We start from the raw sequence: 19306 nt of genomic DNA, 5'->3' as shown, positions 1-19306 counted from the left end.
CAACTCTATGCCAAAAAATGGACAACCTGGAAGAAATGGACAAATTCTTAGAATTTGTCCCTCCAGGTCTGAACCAGGAAGAGATAGAAAATATGAACACACCAATCACAAGTAATGAAATTGAAACTGTGATTAAAAATCTTCCAACAAACAAAAGTCCAGGACCAGATGGCTTCACAGGTGAATTCTGTCAAACATTTAGAGAAGAGCTAACACCCGTCCTTATCAAACTCTTAGCAAAAATTGCCGAAGAAGGAACACTCCCAAACTCATTCTATGAGGCCGCCATCACCCTGTTACCAAAACCAGACAAAGGTACTACAAAAAGAAAATTACAGACCAAAATCACTGATGAATATAGATGCAAAAACTCCTCAACAAAATACTAGCAAACAGAATCCAACAACACATTAAAAGGATCATGCACCATGATCAAGTGGGATTTATCCCAGGGATGCAAGGATTTTTCAGTATATGAAAATCAATCAATGTGATACACCATATTAACAAACTGAGAATAAAAACCATATGATCATCTCAATAGATGCAGAAAAAGCTTTTGAAAAATTCAACACCCATTTAGGATAAAAACTCTCCAGAAAATGGGCATAGAGGGAACCTATCTCAACATAATAAGGGCCATATATGACACACCCACAGCAAACATTCTTAGTGGTGAAAAACTGAAAGCATTTCCTCTAAGATCAGGAACAAGACAAGGATGTCCACTCTCACCACTGTTATTCAACATAGTTTTGGAAGTCCTGGTCATGGCAATCAGAGAAGAAAAAGAAAAAAGGAATCCGAATAGAAAAAGAAGAAGTAAAACTGTCACTGTTTGCAGATGACATGATGCTATACATAGCGAATCCTAAAGTTGCCACCAGAAAACTACTAGAGCAAATCAATGAATTTGGTAAAGTTGCAGGATACACAATTAATGCACAGAAATCTCTTGCATTCCTATACACTAATGATGAAAAATCTGAAAGAGAAATTAAGGAAACACTCCATTTACCATTGCAACAAAAAGAATAATATACCTAGGAATAAACCTACCAAGGGAGACAAAAGACCGGTATGCAGAAAACGATAAGACACTGATGAAAGAAATTAAAGATGATATAAACAGATGGAGAGATATACCATGTTCTTGGATTGGAAGAATCAACATTGTGAAAATGACTCTACTACCCAAAGCAATCTACAGATTCAATGCAATCCCTATCAAATTACCAATGGCATTTTTTACAGAAGTAGAACAAAAAATCTTAAAATTTGTGTGGAGACACAAAAGACCCCAAATAGCCAGAGCAGTCTTGAGGGAAAACAACAGAGCTGGAGGGAATCAGACTCCCTGACTTCAGACTATACTACAAAGCTACAGTAATCAAGGCAATATGGTACTGTCACAAAAACAGAAATATAGATCAATGGAACAGGATAGAAAGCCCAGAGATAAACCCATGCACATATGGTCAACTAACCTATGACAAAGGAGGCAAGGATATACAATGGAGAAAAGACAGTCTCTTCAATAAGTGGTGCTGGGAAAACTGGACAGCTACAGGTAAAAGAATGAAACTAGAACACTCCCTAACACCATACACCAGAATAAACTCAAAATGGATTAGAGACCTAAATGTAAGACTGGACACTATAAAACTCTTAGAGGAAAACATAGGAAGAACACTCTTTGACATAAATTACAGCAAGATCTTTTTTGATCCACCTCCTAGAGTAATGGAAATAAAAACAAAAATAAAGAAATGGAACCTAATGAAACTTAAAACCTTTTGCAAAGAAAAGGAAACTACAAACAAGACAAAAAAACAACCCTCAAAATGGGAGAAAATATTGGCAAATGAATCAACAGACAAAATATTAATCTCCAAAATATATAAACAGCTCATGCAGCTCAATATTGAAAAAACAAAAAACCCAATCAAAAAATGGGCAGAAGACCTAAATAGACATTTCTCCAAAGAAGACATACAGATGGCCAAGAAGCCCATGAAAAGCTGCTCAACATCACTAATTATTAGAGAAATGCAAATCAAAACTACAATGAGGCATCACCTCACACCAGTTAGAAGGGGCGTCATCAGAAAATCTACAAACAGCAGATGCTGGAGAGGGTGTGGAGAAAAGGGAACCCTTTTGCACTGTTGGTGGGAATGTAAGTTGATACAGCCACTATGGAGAACAGTATGGAGGTTCCTTAAAAAACTAAAAATAGAATTACCATATGACTCTGCTATCCCACTACTGGGCATATACCCAGAGAAAACCATAATTCAAAAAGTCACATGCACGCCAATGTTCATTGTAGTACTGTTTACAATAGACAGGTCATGGAAGCAACCTAAATGCCCATCGAGAGACAAATGGATAAAGAAGATGTGGTACATATATACAATGGAATATTACTCAGCCATGAAAAGGAACGAAATTGGGTCATTTGTAGAGACGTGGATGGACCTAGAGACTGTCATACAGAGTGAAATAAGTCAGAAAGAGCAAAACAAATACCGTATATTAACACATCTATGTGGAAAAAATGGTACAGATGAACCGGTTTGCAGGGCAGAAATAGAGACACAGATGTAGAGAACACACGTATGGACACCAAGATGGGAAAGCAGGGGCGGGGCGAGTGGGGCGTGTTGAGATGAATTGGGAGATTGGGATTGACATGTATACACTAATATGTATAAAATGGATAACTTATAAGAACCTGCTGTATTAAAAAATAAAATAAATTCAAAAAAATGCACAAATCGTAAGTGCATAGTGCATAGAATTTTCACAATGTAAACACTTCGTTTAGGAGCAGGGTGAAGAATCACTTATTATCTGCCCCCCAGGACTTCCCTGGTGGCACAGTGGTTAAGAATCTGCCTGTCAATGCAGGGGACATGGGTTTGATTCCTGGTCTGGGAAGATCCCACATGCCACGGAGCAACTGAGCCCATGCGCCACAAGTACTGAGCCTGTGCTCTAGAGCCCACGCACCACAACTACTGAGCCCCCATGCTGCAACTACTGAAGCCCGCACGCCTAGAGCCCCTGCTCCGCAACAGGAGAAGCCACTGCAATTAGAAGCCCGCACACCGCAACAGAGTAGCCCCCACTCGCCGCAACTAGAGAAAGCCTGCACGTAGCAGTGAAGACCCAACACAGCCAGAAGTTTAAAAAAAAAAAATAGTACTTCTGTCTGCCCCCCAGAGGTTTCCTGTGCTCCCCCTTCTGGTACCATCTCCCTGCAGAGGTAACCATCTTCCTGAGTTCTAGCACTTGAGACTCATCTTGGCTGGTTTCCAACTTTATATACGTGGAATCATACAGTATATATTGTGTCCAACTTCTTTCAATTCTTGTTTGTGAGATTCATCTATGTTATTGTATGTTGCAATTGTTTGTTCATCCTCATTGCTGTATAGTGTTCCCTCAGTGAATAGTCTGTAATTTACATATCCATTCTACTGTTGCTGGACACTGGGGGTTGTTCCACTTCTGGACTAGTACAGAGAATACAGAGAATGCTGCCATAACATCTGGGGTGGATCTTCTCGTGCAGATACATACATCTAGGAGTGCCGTTGCCCAATAGCAGCATGTACAAATATTCAGGTACTGCCCCAGAGTTTTCCAGTTTGACAGCTTACACTCCTACTAGCAGTATAGGAGAGTTTGATTCCAGATGTATAGTTTGAAGGTATACGAAAAGGACAGCAGCTCAGATTGGAAGTGAGGATTAGAGAGGAATCAAGAATGACTCCAAAGGTCTCGGTCTGAGCAACTGAAAGGTTAGACTTGGTATCAGGGATGAGGAGCAGGTCTTGGGAATCGAAGATTGGAAATTCACTTTTAGACAAGTTTGAGATGCCTCCCTCCCCAGACCTCCAAATGGGGATTTGGGGAGGTGGTAGACATACAAGTCTAAACATCTGAGGTGTGGTCTGGGCTGAAGATACAACGTTGGGAGTTATAAATGAATAAGTGGCTTTTAAACCACAATAAAGAAAGATACAGGGCTTCCCTGGTGGCGCAGTGGTTGAGAGTCCGCCTGCCGATGCAGGGGACACGGGTTCGTGCCCCAGTCCGGGAAGATCCCACATGCCACGGAGCAGCTGGGCCCGTGAGCCATGGCCGCTGAGCCTGCACGTCCGGAGCCTGTGCTCCACAACAGGAGAGGCCACAGCAGTGAGAGGCCCTAGTACCGAAAAAAAAAAAAAAAAAAAGAAAGATACAGAGGTGCGTGTAGGTGAGAAGCCCAATATCACAGATCATGGAGAGAGGAAGAATCAGTAGAGGAGACTGAGCAGTGAATCCAGGAGACAGTGCTGTCCTGGAAGCAAGCTAGGAAAGGTGCCCCAGGAGAAAGGAGTGAGCACCTGGGTCGGAAACAGCTGAGCGGGCAAGGGAAGGAGTCCTGAGAATGGACCGCTCGATTTAGCCACGTCTGGGATCGTTGGTGACCTTGACAAGACAGTTAACTGTAAGAAGCAATGGGAGGAGAGAGACTGAGACAAAGTAGGTCTAGACGTCTCTTGATGAGTTTTGCTGTAAGATAGAGTAGAAAGAAACAGGACAGAAGCCAGAAGGGAAAGTGGGGTCAAGCAAAGGGATTTTTTTCTTGAGATGGAGAAGCAGCAGTGTGTTTTCTTGTATTCCTTCCTACTAGAATGTATGCCTGGGGTCTGGGTTGTCTTGTTTACTGCTGCATCCCCAGTACCTAGAACAGGGCCCTGCACATAGGGACAATCAATAATTACCTCTAAATAAACTAATGAATCAGACCTGATAAATGAGAAACTCACATTATATGCTAAATAGTGATAAGGGCCAAGGAGATAGAATGAAGCAGGAGAGAGGGTATAACAGCCTGGGGATGGCAGTTGCTATTTTAGCTGAGCTTATCACTAAGGCCTCATGAGAAGGAGACTTCTGAGCAAAAATATGAGGAAGTAAGGAAATTGGTCATGTCGTATCTGGGAGAATAACATTCAGGCAGAGAAAAGAGCCAGTGCAAAGGCCCCAAGGCAGGACCAATCTGGTACTGTGCCTGGGGTAGTTTGAACAAGGCAAAGTAGTAGGAGAGGAGGGCATAGAAACAGTGAGGGGGTCAGGCCATACAGAGCTTTGTAGGTTACTGCAGGGACTTTGTCTTTCGTGATGAGTGAGATGGGGAGGCCACCTGTGGGTTTGAGCGGAGGAGTGACCTGATTTGATTTATATTTGATAAAACTCAACATCCATACTGAGTAGTGATGTGTGGAATGCTTACCCTTTGATCTTAGAAACACAGTAAAGTCCCCTGCTCTTCCCACTTCTATTCAACGTTGTGCTGGAGCTTCAAGCCAAAGCATGAGTCCAGGGGAAAAAAAGTCATTATCTATAGATGGCAGGATTCTGAACATAAAAAATACACAACAATCTGCAGGTAAATTATTCAAATAAAAAGAGAATCTAACACTGCTAGAGATAAAAAGAGTCACTCTATAAGATAAAAGTTTTATTTCTCCAGGAAGATATAACAATTTAAAGTTTGATTGCCTAACAGCTTCAAAATCTATAAAGTAAAAATGGATGCAATTAAAAGGAGAACTAGACAAATCCACAATCATAGTGGAAGATACTAACACCCTTCTCTCAGTGATTGACAGAGCAAGCAGAGAAAAAAAAAATCAGAATATGAAGATAGGAACCATACCAAAGCAAATTTGGCCAAACAGACAGATAAAGCACTGCCCTCAAACTGCTGCATCCACTCTCTCTTTAACCACGTAGAGAATATTTGTAAAGATTGGCCACACTATATCTTGTGAGGCAAGTCTCAACAAAGTTCAGTAGACTGAATCGGGACTTTCCTGGTGGCACAGTGATTAAGAATCCACCTGCAAATGCAGGGGACACAGGTTTGATCCCTGGTCCGGGAAGATCCCCCATGCCGCGGAGCAACTAAGCCCGTGAGTCACAACTACTGAAGCCGGCGCACCTAGAGCCCGTGCTCCGCAACAAGAGAAGCCACTGCAATGAGAAGCCCACGCACCGCAATGAGGAGTAGCCCCCACTCGCCGCAACTAGAGAAAGCCTGCGCGCAGCAATGAAGACCCAACACAGCCAAAAAAAAAAAAAAAATAGACTGAATTACACAGTGTTCTACTGAAAATTCCCATGTGCTATAATCATAAAATTGACTGTCTACAGCAATGAAAATACACAAGTGACAGCTACATACAACATGGATGTGTCCCACAGACAGGATGTTAAACAACAGAAGTAAAACAGAAAAATACATTAGGATTCCATTTCCGTAAAGTTCAAAACCAGGCAAAACCAAGCTACATTTTGTAGGGTATGTGGATAGATAGTAAAATCATAAAGAAAAGCTAAGAAACAGAATAGTGGTAATCTCTGGGCAGGTGGGGCGTTGGAGAACTGCACAGAGGAAGGGTGGAAAGTGCTCTTGAGCAGTAGACATTTCTTCATTTATGTGGTGGCTACATGGGCACTAACAATTATTTGCTACATTACACACATGTGAATGTACTTTCCTATAGGTATCCTATATATTCGGAATTTTAAATTACTGAATAAATGAAAACAAAACATGACAGACCGTGATAAAATGTAATTCTGGGTAGGTTGTATGTTGGGAAATGGAAAACAGAAAGTCAGAAATTTGGGAAGTATGTCACTCCCTGTGATACAGCAGGGAATCCATGTAGCAAAATCCCTCCCCAAGGGCCGTGAACTATATCCAGGCAATGTGGCACCTTGGTAAGCAGGGAAAAGATTTCAAGCTCCTCAAGTTCAGGAGGAGAAATTTTTGTTTGCGTATACAACAAAATTATCTTTAAGATCTTTTTTCTGTTGACTCAGTGTATTTTAGAGAAGAAATTTGAAAGGTGGAAAATGCCACGCGACTTCTAAACGAACACTCACTTGGCATCCTGCGTCTGTGCTTTAAATCTACATAGAGCATCCTGCCGTGAAACCAGGTTGAAGAACCAGCATGCTCCTGAAACTTTAACCTTCCTACAGATCCTCTGGGGGTCTTGCTAAAAGGTAGGTTCTGACTTAGGAGGCCTGGAGAGGGGCCCAAGAGTCTGCATTTCTCACAGGCTCCCCAGTGGTGCCCATTCTGGGCCAGAGACCACATTTTGCATATCGACAGGTGAAAGAAATCCAGTGTAATTTGAGCTATTGAGCTTGTGAAACGAAGCATGTGCGTTTTCTGGCAGAGTGAGATTCATAGGGCTTCTCCTGTTATGAAATGAGAGAACAGGCACAAAACAGCACAGCAGGACACAGTGAAACTCCTTTGGGGGTCACTAATTGAGACAGCGTGGCCCCAGGCGTACTCTGACCCTTGAAAATATTTTCACAGGGCTCTGTTTTTCTCCACCAGATTATGCCTTCTAGTTGGTCTTGATTGCTTGTTCCCAGCAAAAATATTTGAGGTGAAGAAATAAATTTAGCCAACACCAACACAAAGTACGGAATGGTTCATCGCTGCTCTCCGGCCGGTGTTTTCATAGTATGTGGCTGGATCTTACTAACGCAGGTGATCAGCTGAGTGGTCGTGGTGAGAAGCCACAATGTTTTCCAAATAAGCTTGTTTCTGCATCTGTTCCCTCTGACCTGAAAAATGCCTGTTTGTTCCATTTGGGCCTTTCTAAACAATGCCTACTTGGTGCTCTTTACCCGAATGAGTTCCTTCAGACAACAGAAGGATCCGTTTACAGAAAAGCCTTTCAGGTTGCTTTCTTGAAACAGCTGTCCTTTGGAAGTGGGCATGTGGACAAAAGGACACAGCATATTAAATTTATTATTTTCTTTAACCTTACTCTGAGTCTCACAAAGCCCTGAGTTTTTACCAGTAAGTAATAGTAAAGTATACAAATTCAAACAGTTATGCTATTGCTTCCCTGGTGGCGCAGTGGTTGAGAGTCTGCCTGTCGATGCAGGGGACACGGGTTCGTGTCCCGGTCCGGGAGGATCCCACATGCCGCGGAGCGGCTGGGCCCGTGACCCATGGCCACTGAGCCTGCGCGTCCAGAGCCTGTGCTCCGCAACGGGAGAGGCCACAACAGTGAGAGGCCCGCGTACCGCAAAAAAAAAAAAAAATTATGCTATGATTTCCCTATCATTTTAGGTTAAGTCTTCTTTGCTTTCAAGCCTTAGACTTCTCATTTTCTTTTCTCTCATTTTTAAATCTGCCATCAAAGTAATCTGTGTCCCATTAGTTTTTTCATATCTCACAGCAGAAGCAGCCCTAGAAACAGAGCCACAGCCTGCAGCTGCCACCCCAGTCCCAGCTCTGTGCGGTCACCGGACTTCAGTCCTAGCCAGTGATTCTTCGCCATCCTAGGGGCATTCTGCCTCACTTAGATGTGCCAGATAGTCTAAATTTAGTGGAGAAGGTCAGTATTGTCTCTCATTTTGTGAACGTAAATCGCAAGCTCAGGTTACATACTCATTTTTTTCCCAAAGTCTGTCAGTAACAAATACAATTAATTGCCTAAGTGCATTTACAGTGCTATAGTATATATCACACATGCCATATAAAGACTAAATTGAACATGTTCTCTGCAAGTTATAAGGAGGAAAAAACAGTGTTAAATGGCCCCCAATGAAACAATCAGGCAAATCCTGAATGTAGGACATTCTGCAATTCAAACAATTAGCCTGGTCTCTTCAGAAAGTCAATTATCATGAAATTTAAAAGGTAGGAAAACTGTCCTAAAAGCAACTCTATTCATAACAACCAAATGCAATATATGAACACTGATTAGATCCTGGAGAGCTATAAAAAGCATTTGGCATCAGCTCCCTGAAATGTTCACTTTGCATACCATCACAGAGTCTAAAGTTATTCACCTCTGTAGAACATTTGAATTCTTATCACTCTTCTAAATTATATGCTATTCTACTTGTCCAGGACCTAAGTTCTACCTTTCTATTTTTTTCAAAATCCCCAAAATGAAACAGTCCTCTGCAGTGAGACCTGTGTCATGGATTAAGCGCTCACCGTGATGTTCTGGAGCCTCATCCTGATGCATCTTGAGATAGATAGAGAGATTTTTTTTTTTTAAATCCTGCATAAGATTGACTGGACTGCATGAATCCATAGTGGAAAATGCTCAGCTCCTAGTACTTTAAGTATGGCTCTGTCTCAGTTTCTTTCTCTTTTCATTCTAGAATTCTAGGTAAGCGTTTATTGCCCTGCATAGCTTGTCTATATATCTTAACTTCTTTTCATATTTTTTACCTATTTATCTCTCTGTGCAGTGTTCCAGAAAATTTCTTATGACATATCTTTGAGTTCATCAAATCTCTCCTCAACTGTGTCTAATCCACTTTTAAACCCATTCATTGGGTTTCTAATTTCAGTTATTTTTCATTTCTAAAGTTCCATTTGGCTCTTATTCTAATAATCTGTATCATTTTCCATTCCTTGTTCTTTACTTTTTATTTTCTGCTTTACCGACAATGGAGAGAGGAGTGCAGAAATCTCCATCATGATAGCAGATACATCAGTTTCTCCTTGTAGTCTATCACTCTTTGCTTCCTGGTTTTTGAAGCTATTTTACTAATTGTATTCAACTTTCAGAATGTTACATCTTTCTAGTGATAGATGTTCTTTCTATCACTAATAACACTCTTTGGTTTAAAGTCTATTTTGTCTGATGTAATACAGCTCCTCTTAGCTTTCTTTTGGATAACGTTATCCTGCTATATCCTTTTCATCATTTTACTGTAAATATTTCTGTGATCTTGTTTGATTTTTCTCTTGTAAATGGCATGTAAGTGTATGTGTGAATTTTTTTATTCTGGTCTTATAGTCTCTTTCACCTGGTCCATTTAATCCATTTATATTTATTGTAATTAATGATACATTTAGACTAGGTACAATAAAACTACCATACTCAATATTGATGATGTTAAAGACATCCTCACCAATTAAACCAACAAGCCTACACTAACTTTAATACCAGATATTAATTCAATATTGAATATTTCCCAGATCATGTGAACCTGAAATTCATTCTGATCAGTTTCCTTTATATTTTCAAGAATTTATATAAGCACTTAAATTTCCTTTAAACCAGTTAAATAGAGCTAATTTACAAATTAATTTTGATAATACCACCTGGAGGTAAAGACATCATATCTATAATATACACAGACATACATACATCCACGTGGACACAGATATCTCATAGTTTTCCTGCTTGAATTAAAAGACCTCTTCCCTCACCCCCCTTTTTTTTTTTCAGTCTTAGGAATAGGAGAGGGTCAGATAAGATGAGTTCCTGAGAGCCCTGGTAGAACATTTACATCTCAAAGGCACCCGGAGAAAAAAATAAGTTCCTCGTAGAAAACCAGCATCTTCTAACTGCATATGCAAAAACCAGTTTTGGAATGTCAAAAGAGCCCATTTTGGCCATTTTCATGGTGATTTCCTTCAGTTCTCAAACAGCCAGTTCAGTCTAAACAAACCACAGTAATAGACAATAATACATATCGTTCACTCACCTTCACACTTCCAGATGAACTTACCTGCTCTGAATCAGACTCAAGACCAAATTTAAACTATCAGTTTCTAGGACTGTCTAGATCACATTCAAGTTACCAGGACCCTCTAAATGGTCAAAACCAGGGCCCTCTAACAAGGGTCAATACCAGGAATGTCTCTGAGGATGATTAATCCTTTCACTTTCTTCCTCTCCTACAGGTAGAGTTTCCCCCAAAACCAGGACCCCTTAATGAGGGTCAAAACCAGGGAGAGAAAACAGGATTTGGACATAATGTACCAAGACACTCATGCACACACCCAAGATAAAAGCCAAACCAATTCCAAAAGGCTTACATTGATAGAATATCATAAAAGCCTATACATAAGCAATTTCATCCCATTTTCCTTCCCTTTTACAAAACAGTTCTAATTGAAAGATGGTGTTATAATCTAAAGCACCATTGAGGGGCCATCGTTCTCCAGATCCCAGGGAGTACTGGGGCCAAGCAGTATTACAATAAAATATCATTTTTTCCTTCATGGGAGCATAGCTGAAGATCTCCCAGTTTTGCAAAATACACCCTAGGGTGTTGTGGTCTGAATGCAGGTTGGAAAAGAATTTCCAGACATAAGGCAGAATGTAAAGAAGATAGAATTTATTAGAGGGAAGGGTTGCTGCCAGAACAGCGGGCAGACTTCCTAGTAGTCTGGGAGAGTCAAGACTGAACATGTGCTATTGATCAGTTTTTATAGCCAGAAAACAAAGGAATGGTCCAAGTGAAAGTTTCGTTTGCTGATTGGTCGAGGCACATATACCTTCCTTCTATAGGGTGGGAGTAGGACAGGGCAGATGCCTTTCCTTATTTGGGTCAGGTCCCGTTACCCAGGTGGGTGTCACCCAGGTGGGCTCAGGAATTTCATAACCATCACAACATGGTGGGGAGGGCGATTAAGAGTCTGGTAGGGGGTGTGATGCTGACACTTTTTCAGGCAGGGTTGTCCTTTGTCCTTGAAGCACCATCGTCCTTGGAGCACCACATATGGGACTACAAGGTGGAATAGAGTTATGGTTTCCCATTATTCTTTCACACGGCTGGTATTACTAGAAACAGGCAGATCAGTATCTGATGGCCTCTCAGGGTTGCAGTTCCCTAGCACAAGAATGGAAGGTTTCCTACTTGCCATTCCAGATGGGGGCGCAGGCAAGCCTTGGTCTAACAGGGAGTTTCCCAATTACCACTCAGGTGGTACCTGATGGCCTAGGAACTCCTCAACCCAGAATGGAAAATCCAATTAAAGCAGTACTCCACCCAAAACCAGATGATCAAGTCCTATGCCTTTCCCTCCCAAAAAAGGGAAATTCCAATCAAGGCAACCCAGTAGGGAAGAATATCCTGATGTCCCACACAAGGTTCTGGCACTTGCCACAGGTGTCTAAGAGACCAGGACCAGAGCCTTGTTTCCTTCACCGTAGAACCAAAAGCACCATGGGTCAGCAATGCCTGGTCAGCAGCAAGTTCTAGGGTTTGCCCCTGAGACGAAGGTGCTCAGGCAGCTGCTGGACAGAATCTGAGTGTCACCACCAGCCAGGGGACAATGTGCCATGGGCAAGATGCCCACTTGGGACAGCTGTCATTTCATGGTTGCCAAAACTTTAACTGAACTGAACTTGGGTCTGCTCACCTGCTGCACAACAAACCCAATCTACTGACACCAGGTTGTGGTGAAGGAAAGTACAGCATTTATTTGCAGAGCACCAAGCAAGGAGAACAGGCAGCTCATGCTCAAAAGACCCTAACTTTCCGATGGCTTTCAGGGAAGGGTTTCTAAAGGCAGTGTTTGGGGTGAGGGCTGCAGGGTGCAAGACTTTCTTCTGATTGGTTGGTGTTGAGGTAACAGGTTGGTGTTTCAGGAATCTTAATTATCAACCCTCCCTCTGGTCCCAGTCTGGGGTCTTGGAGTCAGCATGTAGTCCTCCACCTGGGCGGGTGTCTTAGTTTCTGCATAAAAACTCAAAGATATGCGTCAGACTGTTATGTGTGTCTCTTGAGGGGAAACTAAGACTGTTTTATCACTGAACTAATTGGTTTTCCTACGGAACCATTTGCTTTCTCTTTGTTTCTGCATGCCCTCACTTCCCTAATTAGTAACTGCTTAAGTCTGCTCTTTGGAACTCAGGGAAGGCCTAGGAGACTAAAGCCTTTTTCTACAAACAAGAAACGGGGACACAGAGGAACTTCTGTACCCAGGAAGGCCTCAGAGGGTCCTGCTCAGTTTCACTGTCTCCTCAGCACCACACACACACACACACACACACACACACACACAGAGAGGCATGTATGCACCCATATATGTACACATGCAGGCACACACAAATACATGCACATACATATGTGCACACACTCAGCCCCGGAGCAGGGGCTCCCCCAGGCTCTTGGGAGGGCCCTCATCTTCACCACCTGAGCTAGACCAGTCCCCACAGCAGCTTCAGTGTTCTTCTGCAGAACCTCCTCCTGGTGGCTTCCACACGCTTATTTGCACTGTGTGTGTCTCTGTGCTCCCCATGGGACAGTGAGCAGGTGCCTTGGAGAGCAGGGAAGGGAGGGCCATGTTCAGAGGTTTTACCTCAAGTCCCCAAGCTGGCTCCTGGCACACAGTAGTAGGTGGGCAATAAAGACTTGAAATGTCTGAAGAAACCTTCTGCAACATGGACATCTCGGGGTCTTGGATGCTATGGAATTTATACTGAAGTGCTCAGATTCTGCAGCAGGCTTCTCCTTTATCAGCTAACTTCAGTGAGACTCAACCGTGCGCCTGGCACTAGGGAAAAAAAGGATGACTTAGACATGATACCAGCCACAGCCCAGAGGGGACAGGTATCTTACACTTTTCCTGACAAGGCAGCACTGAAAGTGTTAGAAGCCAGATGTACACCCAGGCTTGAGGGCAGGGGAGAGGGAGTGATATATTCTGGCTGGGGATAGAGGTGCTGGGGCTTCTTAAATAGGGTAATATTCCATCTGGGTCGAGAAGAATGGACAGGCTTTTCCTGGGTGAAGAAGGGAGGTGGTGTTCCTAGCTGAGGGAACTGCCCAGAAGTATAAAAATGCACAGCATTTTCCGGGAGGTGAAAAGTCTAGCTTCTCCTGGAACCTAGGTAAGCAAGGGTCAAATTCCTCAGGGCCCAATTTTTTAAAATTCCTAGAGCCTTCCAGACCAGGCTGAGGAGTTTGGACTTTATCTTGTGGGGAACTGGGAGCCACTGAAAGGGGATTAAGTAACAGCAGGATCACTAGGGTGAGCACGTACTGAAAGCTGTGTGGCGATAGCTGGTGGGTGAGAAACTGGAACGCTGGCGCGGGGCCATGACCCACACCCACACAGCCGAGTTGGGGCCATCCCCACTTTCTCCACCCTCTTCCCTAAATTAGATGACTCGGGCAGGCTGGCCTATCCTTCAGGGAGTGTGTCCTGCGTGACGTGGCACAGTGAGACTAGACAGGCCGGTCCGCGGGAAGATTTCTTCCTCACTGCTAGTGGAGGCCCCCGGGGAGCACTTGGGGTGGGGCTTAGCTAAGCCGAAAACCCTGCTGACCACTGAGAGCTGAACTCGCTCCCCTCGCCCCTGCCACACAGAAGCTGCTTCCCCAGCCCTGGGTCCCTGTAGAGTGCTGGGCCAGCACCTACAGGCTGGTGAGTGCCACCTGGTACATTTTCAGGAATTTTGTGACTTGATTGCTAAACACAGCCTTTTTTATTTTTTTTTAAAAAGAATTCTTTTCTTTTTCGTGTTTTTTTAAAAAATTTATTTTATTTTTGGCTGCATCGTGTTTTCATTGCTGTGCGCAGGCTTTCTCTAGTTGCGGCGAGCGGGGGCCTACTCTTCGTTGGGGTGTGCGGGCATCTCACTACAGTGGCTTCTCGTTGCGGAGCATGAGCTCCAGGCGCATGGGCTTCAGTAGTTGCAGCACGAGAGCTCAGTAGTTGTGGCTCGTGGGCTCTAGAGCACAGGCTCAGTAGTTATGGCGCACGGTCTTAGTTGCTCCGCGGCATGTGGGATCTTCCCAGACCAGGGCCTGAACCTGCATCCCCTGCATTGGCAGGCGGATTCTTAACCACTGTGCCACCAGGGAAGTCCCGTAAACACAGCCATTATTAAAAATTAAGTTATATGAACTAACAAATTATTTAAAACAGAGGTAGTCAATACTCAAAGCCCACCACTTCCTAATTATTTTCTACGCTATTAGCTCTGTTCTTGAGGTTATCTGTATCATTGCATATGTGTGGTGGACGTTCTGTTTAACGGTGAGCTACTGCACTTCTCTCCCAACTCCATGTTCAGTGACACCATGTTGGTAGCTTGGAATCGGCTGTGGTGGGAATATTTACACCATAGAAATTGGTAAACCTACATATCAGAGCTCTTGCCGCAGAGAGCCAGTTGTTAGCCATCTGCCAGCCCACCACCACTAACGTCCACCCCCCTGCTTTGCTGGCTCCCTGGGCAAGCACACCCACCCAGGCCTGTTCTGTCCTCTGCTAGCAGCCACAGCAGCACAATGGGTCTTGTCAGGTTAGAGTCTTGTCAGATGGGGTTCAGGAAAGTGTGGGGATGTTACCAGGAGGCCTGAGGTGTTACTTAGTCCTGTTACAGGGATGCCTCCTTGTGCTACCCACAGCCCTACCCAGGGCCTCACAGCATGAACAGGCTCCCAGGGAGTCTGCCAGTGTGACTGGACAGAGGTGCTGGCCTGATCCCTGGGGGAGGGAATCAAAGAGGGGCCTTGCTTATGTCAAACCAACAAACACCAAGCCACCTCCTCTTCCAGGTAACAGGCTGGGCATCTCTCCAAGGTGGCCAGTGTCTGAAATGCGGCCACATAGCCAGGTACTGTCTAGGGAAAAGTCATTTATGAGAACAAGAACATGCCAGGTGGATGGCTAGAGGCAGCAACATGCCTTCTTTACTATTCGACAGCATTAAAAGGCAGCCCTCTCTGTGGGTCTCTGAGACTTATTTTGCCACAAATTTTAATTATCAGGAATATCATCATGACCTTGGAGTTGGTAAGGGAGGGATCTCTTAAAAGGACATTAAAAAAAAACTAAAGGAGAAGACTAAGGTGAAAGATTGGTAAATTGGGACTTTATTAAAATTAAGAACGTCTGTTCATCAAAAGACACCACTGATAAAATAAAAAGGCAACTCACAGCTGAGAAAAGAAATCTGTAATACATAAAACTGACAAAGGACCCATATTCAGAATATATAAAGAACTATACAGACAAGCCATTTAAAAGCTGGCAAAAGACTTGAACAGGCACTCCATGAAAGAGGGTATGCAAATGACCCAATCCGCCTATGGAAAGGTATGCAGCCTTATTAGCATTAGGGAAATTAAGATTAATAGCCACAGCGAACTATCACTACACACCCACAAGACCGGGTGGAACTTTGAAAACAATGACAAGCGTTGGTGAGGATGCACAGCGACTGAAACTCTCGGGAGTGTAACCTGGTACTACCTTTCTGGAAACAGTTCGGCAATGTCTACTAAAGGTGCACACATACCTACCTGATGGCCCGGAGTTCCCAGCAATGAGTGGATTCATGCACCTAAGGACACGTACTAGGATGTTCAGTAACGCTTTATTCATCACAGTCCCAAACTGGAGACAACACAAACGTCCCTCAGCCATGAACTCGAGTATGTTCACACCTCAGAACCCTAGGGGGCAGGGATAAAGGACATCATACACGGCACACCAGAATGTGAGTAAATCCCACCGAGGAAGCCAGGCAGCAAAGAGCACATACTGCATGAGTTCAGTTTTGTAGAGGTCAGAGCAGCTGAAACTGACCTCTGGGATAGAAACCAGGATAGTGGGTTCCTCTGGGGAGGAGGTGAGGGGTAAACAAAAACACTCCCTAGAATTCGAAGTCTCAAAATCAAAATCGTCTCCCCTGCTGCATTGAGAACTTTTTCTCCTTTGCTTGTTGGAGGTAGGAAGGTCGAGGACAGGTGGTATGTCTGAGGAGCCCCTGTCTTCCTCAGCACACCCCGCTTTCTCCTGTGCCACTAGCCAGGCAGGAACTCCTGGGACAGTCCAACCAGGGGTCGAGCCACAGTGGTGATTTCATTTTGGCATCAACTAAGATTCCCACTGGCACCTCTGCTTTTCATCTCCTTTTAATTTTACTTATTTATCAAGTATTTTCTTAGCTCTTACTCTGTACCAGGTGCACTGTTCAAAGTATGTCATTAGTGTGTTATTCATTCAGCCTGTAGTAATGACTTCTTTGTTGAGCACTTAGTATGTGCCCGATAGTAAGCTAAATTCTCAATTAATTCTCACATGAACTCATGGAAGGGGAAAATATTTGTTCCCATTATAGATAAGGAAACAGAGGCTCAGAGAGGTTAAATGACTTGTACAAGGTCACACAGCCAAGTTGGTGGCAGAACTGAGATTCAAAGCCAGATCCTGCTTCACTCCCAAATCACCTGACTTAGTCGTTTCTAGCGACCTCCTTAAACCAAATCACCTGAGAGGCTGGTAGAACTATGAGGTTTCTTAGCCCCCACCTGCTCGAGCCTAGTGAACCAGAATCTCTGGCCCTAGGAGTAGAATCTCCCACAGTGGTTGTTCGAAACCTGATTCCTGGCCCCATCCTGCACTACAGAGCCAGACTCCCGGCCCTGCACACAGTAGGCACACACAACCTGTCTGTGAATGGAAGGAGATGGCTGCCTGGATCACTTCTCTTCCGCTGGAGAGGTGGGGGGAGTCCCTTGCTTCCTTCTGGTCTCTGGGTAAGTGTAAGTCCCCTCCTCTGGGAAGCCCTCCTTGACCACCCCAGCCTACCCCCCCGCCCCTAGAACTGCTAACCCCTTTGCCTTAGTTGCCTTCCTTGCCTCTCTCTGTCTTAAATATGGACTAGGGTAAACCATATGGAATTATCCTTTCTGTAGGTCAAAACTAGTTGAAAATGGGCTATTTCATCCAGTTCATTTAAGCAGTTCCCTTTACCAGAATGTTAGCTCCGGGAGGGCGGGGGATGTTTGTGGTGTTCACAGCCCTGTCCCCAGACAAAGCCTGGCACACAGTAGGCACTCTGTAAATGCTGGGTAGGTGCTCGAGGGAACCTGACCACTCCCAGGAGCTCCACAGCCGACGCACCAGACCCCACGTCGAGCTGGAGGGGCCCGGGCGCCATCCTGTACGGCGCAATCTCGGGTGCCTTCCCGGCCGCGGCGGCCCGGCGGCGGGGTGGGGCTCGCCGTCATCCATTTACCAGCCTCGCCCCTCCGACGCGAGCGCCGTTAATGAGATTAGCAATTAAAAAGCGGGCGAGCCGCCGCTGCAGAGGCGCGGGGCCATCCCCAGGCCGAGCCGGGCGGGACGGCGCTCCTGGCGGCCGCGCACCGAGCGCGCCGCGCGCCGAGCGCCGAGCTCCGGGGCCATGGACGAAGCGCGGCCGCTGTGGGCCACCCCGCTGCAGTTCGTGTTCGCCTGCATCTCGTACGCCGTGGGGCTGGGCAACGTGTGGCGCTTCCCCTACCTGTGCCAGATGTACGGCGGAGGTGAGTGCCGACGCCCGGGCTGCGCAGTCCCCTCAAGACCCCGCGGGGTCGCCTTCTGTGCCTAGTGGCCTGGGGGTGCGCGCTGGGGTTAGCCCCATATTGCGTGCCAGTAAACTGAGGTTCAGAGAACGAAGTGATTTGCCCAGAGTCACAGAGGCGGGAATCGGACCTAGGACATCTCAGTCCACAGCTGAAGCTCTTATCCAGAGCGCCTTCTCGAGCCCTCTGCAGCCCCGATCCCATCCCAGGGGCGGCCAAGCCCCCCAGCACGCCCTTGTCACCCTTGTTGGTCAGGCTGCGGCTCTGTGAGCAGTAGGAGGCACGGGGTGGGGGGTACACTATTTTCCTCCCTCGGGAGAAGAGATGGCAGGGGTCTGACAGCAGGAAATTGTCTTGTTCAACAGAAACTCATTATACAACTTTCAGATCAGAAACATTCCTGGCAGCATGATTTGAAACTCAGGATAAAAGGATTTTGAGCTATTTCTTTAAATTTTTTATCACAAGATTGATTTGGGTTTGGGACCACAGTAGGCAGGAAGGCTAATCACTCTATTGCAGTGTTGTTCGTTTGTTTTGGTTTTTTACAAATTTTTCCTCTGAAGCGTCACAGTGCGCTCACTAGACAGCAACGCACCCACACAGCATTCGCATACCTTCCAGGGAGCTGGAGACGCCTTCTGTGACATGCCAGAGAACCTCAGTGAGGGTCAAGTGCTTTTTTGGAAGGCAATGTGGCAATAGAGATTGAAGTCTCAGCATTAAAAAAATTTTTTTCTGAGTTATTCTATTTCTAGCACTCTACATAAAGAAAATAGTTCTGACAGAAGGTAGACAGTAGAAGGATAGCCTCCATCTTTTAATAAGAGCCAGGTGTGGTAAACCTCCTAAGCCCTCACCTAAAGGGGATTGGTTCCATCAATTATGGAACATGCACGCGGTGGTGCTCTTGGAAGCCATTAAGAAGGTTTTTCAAAAAATGTATTTGAGCATTTTTTCATGTTATACATTAAATGGAGGGAGGGAAGTCAGATTCAAAGCTGTATAAAATGGATGATCTCAATTATGTTTTAAAGTATGCAGAGAAAAGAGAATGAACAAAAACATACCAAAGAGAATAAAACAATAGTTATCTTTGGCTGTGTGTGTGTGTGTGTGTGTGTGTGTGTGTGTGTGTGTGTGTGTGTGT

At 44.7% G+C, this 19306-nt stretch overlaps 1 protein-coding gene across 2 annotated transcripts in view; it reads left to right on the top strand.

Annotated features, from left to right (window-relative positions):
• The window catches only part of SLC6A20 (solute carrier family 6 member 20), an 87765-nt gene that overhangs the window by 29551 nt on the left and 38908 nt on the right, over positions 1-19306 (top strand). Inside the window, exon 1 of one of the 2 annotated variants that reach the window (XM_027097039.1) lies at positions 17931-18117. The exons of the other annotated variant lie outside the window; for it this stretch is intronic. Coding sequence (XP_026952840.1) covers positions 17997-18117 — 121 coding nt within the window. The 5' untranslated portion in view covers positions 17931-17996. Of the gene's footprint in view, positions 1-17930; positions 18118-19306 lie in introns of those variants that run through there. 2 annotated transcript variants of the gene reach the window in all.

This window comes from Aethalodelphis obliquidens, unplaced genomic scaffold (genome assembly GCF_003676395.1).
Source record: "Aethalodelphis obliquidens isolate GAN/ISIS:26980383/991018 unplaced genomic scaffold, ASM367639v1 scaffold111, whole genome shotgun sequence".
Lineage (NCBI taxonomy): Eukaryota > Metazoa > Chordata > Mammalia > Artiodactyla > Delphinidae > Aethalodelphis > Aethalodelphis obliquidens.
The sequence above is the reverse complement of the archived record's forward strand: the minus strand, read 5'-3'. Positions and strand labels throughout refer to the sequence as shown.